At 66.7% G+C, this 8,210-nt stretch overlaps 1 protein-coding gene across 3 annotated transcripts; it reads left to right on the forward strand.

Moving 5' to 3' along the window:
* The first annotated feature begins 605 nt into the window (after nucleotides 1-605).
* Nucleotides 606-7,978, forward strand: MAP7D1 (MAP7 domain containing 1). 3 transcript variants are annotated; one of them, XM_057387259.1, is made up of 14 exons: nucleotides 606-854; nucleotides 1,190-1,304; nucleotides 3,091-3,201; nucleotides 4,667-4,789; nucleotides 4,918-5,060; nucleotides 5,181-5,314; nucleotides 5,407-5,756; nucleotides 5,832-5,997; nucleotides 6,063-6,222; nucleotides 6,478-6,582; nucleotides 6,698-6,751; nucleotides 6,854-6,911; nucleotides 6,996-7,113; nucleotides 7,188-7,978. In XM_057387259.1, the coding sequence occupies exons 1-14, from the start codon at nucleotides 621-623 to the stop codon at nucleotides 7,528-7,530; spliced, it is 2,214 nt and encodes a 737-aa protein (XP_057243242.1). In that variant the 5' UTR covers nucleotides 606-620; the 3' UTR covers nucleotides 7,531-7,978. The 3 variants fall into 3 exon arrangements, with proteins under 3 accessions (XP_057243242.1, XP_057243241.1, XP_057243243.1); XM_057387258.1 differs by having other exon boundaries at nucleotides 5,407-5,997; XM_057387260.1 differs by lacking the exon at nucleotides 3,091-3,201.
* Nucleotides 7,979-8,210: the final 232 nt, after the last annotated feature.

The following is an 8,210-nucleotide window of genomic DNA, read 5'->3' on the forward strand; positions in this document are numbered from 1 at the left end:
CACTGACCCCTGGCATATCACTGACCCCCTGGCACACTGCTGACCCTCAGACACACCAGCACTGACCCCTGGCATATCACTGACCCCCTGGCACATCACTGACCCTCCTGGCACATCACTGAACCCCTGGCACACTGCTGACCCCCTGGCACACTGCTGACCCCCAGACACACCACCACTGACCCCCAGACACACCACTGATTGCCCAGCACACTGCTGACCCCAGGCACGCCCCCACTGACCCCCCGAGCACACCACTGACCCCCCCAGCACACTGCTGCTCTCTGCTCTGGATACTCCCCGGGTCCATCCAGGTGCCACCAGCCTGGTGCCCAGATCTGCTGTGTGCAGGCAGCCCCAGGCAGCCCCAGAGTGGCTCGGGGCAGCGGGCGAGCAGGGCCCCTGCGCCGCGCATGGGGCCTCCTTGTCCCCGCGCTCTTTCCACCCTCATTCCCCCATTGTTCACCGCGCGGCTCGGCGGGCTCCCGGCGGGCTCCCGGCCTCGCTTTTGTCCTGGCCCAAACCCCTCCCTCGCCGGCCAGCCGGCCGTGATGCTGCCGGCCCCGCCAGCCCGGCCGTGTGCCCCAGCCACAGCCACCCCGTAGCCCCACGCCGCTGGCATGGGCACGCGGCCCCACCACGGGGCTGCCCAGGGTTGTGCCTCCGGTGTGACCCCGCTGCCCCCCACAGCTGCCAAGCGGGTGCTGTGGCTGGAGAAGGAGGAGAAGGCGCGGCTGCTGCGGGAGAAGCAGCTGGAGGAGCGGCGCAAGCGGCTGGAGGAGCAGCGGCTGCGGGCAGAGAAGCGCCGGGCAGTCCTGGAGGAGCGGCAGAGGCAGAAGCTGGAGAAGAATAAGGTGGGGATGGGGATGGGTGTYGTGCAGTGGACAGAGGGTGGCACGTGGGATGCAGTCCCTGAGGAGTCCTCGTGGCTCCAGGAGTCCTTCAGGAGATGCTTCCTGAGCCCTTTGGGAGCTGCCCACTGCCATCCTCTGCTGCCCCTCCTTCCTGGTGCAGAGTCTGCGCCGTGCCCGGCTCCTTGGCACACGTGCCCTGGGCAGGGCAGGCATCACTGTCCCGTGTCCCTCCAAGCATCCCCATCGCTGCGATGGCCTCTTGCTGGGAGGCTCTGGCTGGCCCCAGCCCCAGTCCCTCAGCAGCTGGGCTCAGCCTGTCCCTCTCCCTCGGGCAGGAGCGCTATGAAGCAGCAATCCAGCGGTCGGTCAAGAAGACRTGGGCAGAGATCCGGCAGCAGCGGTGGTCCTGGGCTGGGGCCCTGCACCACGGCTCCCCCGCACACAAGGACGGTGAGTGCCAGGCTGGGCACAGCACCTGGGACCCTGTGCGTCTGGTGGAGGTGGGGGCGGCTGGGCATCGCTCTGCCAGCCYTCAAACCCAGCTCAGCCCCTCTTGGTGGGGTCATGCTGCCATYGCTCTGGGCTGTGCTGGGGACTGGTGGGGTCCTGTGGCTGTTCCCTGCTCCTGTGGGGCTGGGTGTAAGCTGGAGGCTGTGCGTCACTGTCCCTGTTCCACTCAGGGACCCGCCTGGGGACAGCCCCTGGCTGCCTTGCAATGCCATGGCCATGGGTCTCCAGCACCTGTGAAGGGCCAGGCAGGGGCTGCATGAGACCTCTTCAGGCTCTGGTTGGGGTCTGTGCTGCGGCGTGTCCCCTTGTCCCCCATCTGGGTGGGGGCAGTGCTTGGCCCCTGCAGGTCCAGTATGGGGTTAACCGTGGCTGTATGTGGCTGCAGAAGCCGGTTCTGCTCACTGGGGGCTCCTTGGGGACACCCTGCACGATTCAGCACTTGGGCATGTGGAGGTCTCCACTGTCCCCTGATTGCTGTGCTGTGCTGGCAGGTGCTGGCACTGTCTGGCACGGATGGTGACATAGGGGGGAGCACTGTGTCCCTGGGAGCTGTCTGGCCTTCATGTGCTGTGGGGCAGCTGTGGTGGCTCTGGCTGTACCTGGCCAGGCTGTGTACAGGTGTGTTCCTGCTGTACCTGACCGGGCTGGGCACAGGTGTTGTGTGCCAGGCTGTGCTGGCACCGTGTGCCCAGTGCCACCCGTGTACAGGTGTTGTGTGCCAGGCTGGGCTGTGTGTACAGGCACCATGTTCTGGGTACCCCTGTCTGGGTGCCACCTGTGCCACTGTAGCTCATGGCACACTCAGAGACAGCCCCGTGTGTCCGTGGTGCAGCACCTGGCAGGATCTGGCAAGGGGACACCTTCCSCTGGCCCCTCCCATCGGGATGTGCTGCTGGAGCTGCTGCCAGCTCTCACTCGCCAATGTCCCTCCTCCACCGRCCCCGAGCTGCCCTGGCTGTTCTGTCCAGAGGAGCCCGGCCAGGGTGGGGAGATCCCAGCTGCTTGTGGAGGTGCTGCCAGCCCCCAGTGCTGTTCCAGCAGCACCCTAGTGACCCAGCACCAGTGTGATGTTGTCTCGTGTCTGTCTGGACCTGCTGCCCTCGCCCTGCTCCCCCAGGGTGGCTGCTCACCTGGTGCTGCCGGGGTCCCCGGCCACCCCGCTCCCGATTCCCAGGACTGTGTTTGGGAAAACTGATGTAGCAGGRCCTGGGAGCCACCCTGGCTCTCTGAGGATGAGATCCCTGCATGATCCCAGCATGACTCTGCGGGGTTCAGACACTGCCATGCTGAATGCCAGTGTTGTGTCGTGTCCCCACACATCAGTATCTCCTCTGGCCCCACTCTGTGCCGTGTCCCCAGATTCCAGCATCTCCTGTCTTATTCTGTGCTGTGTCCCTGGATTCCACCATCTCCTGTCCTCCTCTGTGCGGTGTCCCCAGACTCCAGTATCTCATATCCCACTCTATGTCGTGTCCCTGGATTCCAGCATCTCCTGCCCCACTCTGTGCCATGTCCCTGGATTCCAGCATCTCCTGCCCCACTCTGTGCCATGTCCCTGGATTCCAGCATCTCCTGCCCCAATCTGTGCTGTGTTCCCGGACTCCAGCATCTCCCCTGGTCCTCCCACTTCCATCCCAGTGCCCCGGCACGACCGTGCATGCTGCATGTGGGGGGCCCGGCCCTGGCCCCGGGACCTTAATGCCCTTGTGTCTTTTCCCTCCTCCAGGTGCGAGCCGGTGCTCGGTGTCCGCTGTAAACCTCCCCAAACACGTCGACTCTATAATCAACAAGCGGCTCTCCAAATCCTCCGCCACCCTCTGGAACTCTCCCAGTAGAAGTAAGAGCCCTTTGCGTTTGTCCCAGCGCAAGGGGCACAGCCCAGCCCCCGCGCAGCGCTGGGAACCCCCAAGGCCAGGGTCCCCCATCCCCAGGTGCCCGCGGAGAGAGGAGAAGCCGTTTGCTGTTTGCGGGAGGAGGCTGGAACCGGCCAGTGGCTCTTTGAGGCTGTGTGGGCTGGGAGGAGAAGGAAGAGGAGGAGGAGGAGGAGGAACGGCTGGGTGTTGGCAGCCCCGTGGGGCGCCAGAACGGGGATGGGAGCCTGGCTCCCTGCCCCAGGGCAGCTCTGGTGGGTGCTGGTGCAGCCACAGAGGGGCTGCCTGTCGTTGATCCTCCTGGGGCTGGGCACCATGCCGGTGTGCACTCAGGCTCCTGGGGCTGGGTGCCACAGAGCTCTGTGGCTGTGGTGCTGCAAGGTCATCCTGGCCCTGGGAGCACTGCCCAGGGCTGCGGCCGTGCCGGAGGGATGTGTCCAACAGAGGGATGTGTCCAACAGAGGGATGTGTCCAGCGCCGCTGTTGTGTTTGGGGGTTGCCTGGCGATGGGCGCCTTCCCGGCCGGGTATAAATAGCCAGAGCAGCTGACGCTGGCGGCTGTGGTGACGCAGGCAGGTCCCACCACCCTGCACTGGGGCTCAGGGACAGGCACCAGGGGCTGTCAGCACTGCCTGGGTGGGAGCAGCATCTCCCTGGGCCCGTGCCAGACCTGCCACCCTGTCCCCYGAGCACCCMTGGCTCTKTGCTGTTCCCTCSCCGCAGCTGGTGCTGCCCCTGGCCTGATGCCCAGTGGAGAGGGGCAGAGGGGCCCTGTCTCCATGTTTCCCATGCGCCGTGGTGTGTTTGGTGCTGGTGACACACTGCAGGGCAGCCAGTGGCAGCTCYGTGCCCAGCTGTGCCAGCTGTGTGGCCAGGCATCGCCGTTGTGTGGATGCTGTGAGCCTGATCTGGTTCCCGGGGCACTCTCAGTGATCCAGCACAGCTCCTGTGGGATGAGAGCACATTATGGCATCCCTGCGGCAGCTGGCACGTGCCAGGGCCTTGGTCACACAGGGCAGGGGCACAGAGGGGTGCCAGTGCTGGGCACAAGGAGAGGGCAGAGTGAAGGGGCTGCTGTCACCAGGGTGATATCCAGCACTGCTGGTACACGGTCACTGCRGTGCCCACAGGATACAGGGACACCATCATCGTCATGCCCCAGCGCCGCCCATGGGTGGACAGCCACCCACCCCTGCCTGTGCCTGCATGGCCCCTCATCCTGCTCAGCTCTGTGGGRCAGTGGGGACCCTTCCATCTGCCTGTGGCCATGGGGACCCTTCCCCAGCMGAGCCAAGCTCTGGGCACTCCTGGAATGGTGCACATGCCGTGGWATTGCTGCAGACACGTGGCTGCTCCCTCCCAGCAGCGGCTCTGGGCTGGGACTGGGGTCTGGAGGTTTATGGTGCACTRATGGCCCCTCTCCCTCCCCAGACCGGAGCTTGCAGCTGAGCCCGTGGGAGAGCAGCATTGTGGACCGGCTGATGACGCCCACCCTGTCCTTCCTCGCGCGCAGCCGGAGCGCCGTGACGCTGGCTGGGAACGGCAAGGAGCAGGGTGAGCCCCAGGGGTCAGGGACACGCTGGTGCTGGCACAGGCAGGGAACCAGCGTGAGGGAGCCTGGAGTCAGTGAGGAGCTGGCATCGGTGCCAGCTCTGTCCTGACCGCGGTCACTCCTCCCCCAGTGCCCGTGTGCCCCCGCTCAGCCTCTGCCAGCCCCCTCAGCCCCTGCCACAACCACCGCCTGCCACACCGCTGCTGGGAGCGCCGGAAGGCGGCTGCCGCCAGCCCCGATGTGACACCACGCCGCAGGACCGAGCCCTCGCCCGTGAGTGCCACCTCCCGCGGGGACCCCGAGTGCCAGGGCAGCTTAGGGGCACAGCGTGGCTTCCAGCCAAGCCCAGCACCCAGTGCTGATGCCATCTCTGTCTGTCCTTGGCTGGAGCAGAAAAAGAAGGAGAAGAAGGAGAAGGATCGGGAGAACGCCAAGGAGCGCAGCGCCCTGTCCCGTGAGCGCAGCCTTAAGAAGCGGCAGACGCTGCCGGCGGCACAGCCCCGGCTCCTGCCCGCGGCTGACAGCAGGTCAGGGCTCCCCACCCCGAGGCTTCCCAGCCCCTGACCCCACCCGGGGGCTGCCCCAGCCCCACTAACACGGTCTCTTGCTCTGTTTGCAGCCCCGGCCCCAAGAACCGTCCTTCATCACCTGCCGCCCCCAAGAACCGTCCCTCATCCCCTGCCACCCCCAAGAATCGTCCCTCGTCCCCTGCCACCCCCAAGAACCGTCCCTCGTCCCCTGCCACCCCCAAGGCCCGCCCGGCGTCTCCCAGCCCAGCCCTCAGCTCTCCCCACAAGCCTCCACTGCCTCGAAGCGCCCATTCCTCCCCCAAAGTGCGGGCCAGGGCCCGGGAGGAGCGGGGGGAACAGGAGGGCCAAGCGAAGGTGCGGGAGAGAAAGGAGGAGGAGCGGGGTCCGGCACTCGTGGCCCTTCCCGAGCCYCCCAAGGTGCCCGCAGAGCCGACAGCAGGTGGGTACAGCGCAGCTGGGGGAGCCTCAGGGCTGGGAGAAGCCGGAGCAGCCCTGACTCTGCCTGTCCCCCCAGCCCCTGCTGCCCCCGGCCCTGTGCCGGCCAGCCCCCCAGCCAGACCGCCCGCTGGCACCACGGACCGGGAGGAGGCTGCCCGGCTGCTGGCGGAGAAGCGACGCCAGGCCCGGGAGCAGCGGGAGCGRGAGGAGCGGGAGCGCCGGGAGCAGGAGGAGCAGGAGAGGTGGGTGCTGTCCCCCCGGCCCCCAGCMCCAGCCTCCCGCTGTGCTAAGGGCCCCCTCCCCACAGGCGGGCGCAGGAGGAGCGGGCACAGCGGGCGGCCGAGGAGCAGAGCCGGAGGGAGGCCCTGGCACGGCAGCGTGAGGAGGAGCGGCGGCTGCAGGAGGAACGAGAGGCTCAGGACAGAGCTCGGGCTGAGCGAGAGGACATGGAGCGGCTGCAGAGACAGGTTGGGGTGAACGGGGTGTGGGGAAAAAAGTGATGCAGGGGATGGKGAGGAAGATGTGGGATGGGGGACAAAGGCAGGGATGGAGGGGGAAGGCAGAGATGTTCTGTGATTCGCTCTCCAGCGGGATAAAGGGGTGAGAAGCAGCCCAAAACCCAAGGTGGCAGGAGGGAACACGGGGCAGGGCTGTGCTGAGCTGTCCAGCAGCATGTCCCCTGCCCTGGTCGCTGCCTCATCCCGTCCCTCACTGTGACACAGAAGGAAGAGGCCGAGGCGAGGGCACGCGAAGAGGCCGAGCGGCAGCGCCTGGAGCGGGAGAAACACTTTCAGCGTGAGGAGCAAGAGCGGCTGGAGAGGAAGAAGGTGAGGGTGGGGGGCACCTCTGGGTGCAGGGAGGGCATGGAAGGTTTTCCCTGGAAGGGATCCTGGGGCAGGTCTGGGTGGCCGGGGCTGTGTGTGAGCTCCTCTGTGCCTGCAGCGCCTGGAGGAGATCATGAAGAGGACGCGCAAATCGGACGCAGCGGACACCAAGGTGGGAGCCTGTCCTCTGTCCCGGGGCRCTGGGGACTTGGGGGACTCCACAGAGCCCTCCTGCCCCTGCCCACAGCCCCTCACGGCTCTCCTGTCCCTGCAGAAGAAGGAGGACAAGAAGGTGGTGAACGGGAAAGCGGCCGAGCAGGAAGATGTCCCAGGTGTGTGGKCACTCTGAAATCCTGCTCCCCTCAGCCACGGCCTGGCCTGGGCCACAGCTGAGCCAACTTCTGCCATGTCCTCAGGCCGCGAGAAGCACCTGGGGCCGATCCCCAAGGCGGAGGAGCTCCCGGAGACRGAGACCCCGAGCGCAGGGACGCCGGGGGGCACGAAAGGCTTGGTGGGCGAGGGGCTGCAGCCGAGGTGAGCGCGGGGACACCGGGGGAGGGCCGGGGGGCGGCATGGCCGGCGCTGAGCCCAGCCCTCCCATCCCGCAGCTCCAAGGAGGCGGCGGCCCTGGTGAACGGCGTGCAGCCCGGCAAGCACGAGAACGGCTTCTCGGGCACCGAGGGCTCCAAGGAGCTGCGGGATCTCTCCCACCACGGTGGCAGCCCCGGCAGCATCATCCCCTTCGGCGACAAGGAGCCYTTCCTCAAGCAGGCCGTGGTGAAGCCCCCACAGGTGACAGGTGAGCAGCGGGAAGGGTGCGGGGCGATGGCACCGTGCCCACCCCAGGCTCACACCGCTCTCCTTGCCCTCAGAGGTGCTGTGAGGGCCTGGCCGATGTCCCCAGGGGCCACTGCCCGCGCCCTGACCCCGGCGGCCCACGCTGACCCGTAGCTGTCATCACAACACGACCCTCGCTGCTCCTCCCGGGCGCCCCGGGGGGCTGTGGGACCCCGGTGGGGACGCCTGGCTGCCCTCTCTTTGTTCTCGTTTTTATTTCGTTTCGTTGGTTTTTTTTTTTTTTTTTATTTTAAATATGCACCTTATCAGACTGACAGCCCACCCTCGCAGCCCGCCGGAGCCGCCCCAGACGTGTGGTGTAATGATGTAGTTATTTAACTCGCTGGGTACAACGTCTGTGAATACTGTAAATAGAGCCGGCCGGGCGTGGGGATGCTCTGGGGGGCTCGGGGGGGGGGGTCACAGCTGCCTGTCCCCACGTCCCCCCGCATGTCCGTGTGTCCGGTGTCCCCGGGCCCGGCTGGCATCACGCTGCTCTGTGCCCTTGTGACAGTGTTATGCATCCAGACAACCTTTGACAACAATTAAAAGTGGACAATGCCCTCGGCGTGCCTGTGTGTGTCCGGGGAGGGGACTGGGCGGGTCTGTGCCCTCGGCGCTCCGCAGGGCTGGGCCGGGCTGGGCCGGGCTGGGCGTTTCCCGACCCCCACAGCAGCGGGGGAGGTTCACCCCCAGAGCCTCCAGCCCCACTCCATCAGCTCCAGATGAGGAGGGCTCATCCCGGTGACCACACCCCGCAGCAGGGCCCTGCCTCCCGGGCCCTCGGGAGCAGC

This window comes from Malurus melanocephalus, unplaced genomic scaffold (assembly GCF_030028575.1).
Source record: "Malurus melanocephalus ecotype Western Australia unplaced genomic scaffold, MMel_1.1 scaffold_1163, whole genome shotgun sequence".
In the NCBI taxonomy this organism is placed as follows: domain Eukaryota; kingdom Metazoa; phylum Chordata; class Aves; order Passeriformes; family Maluridae; genus Malurus; species Malurus melanocephalus.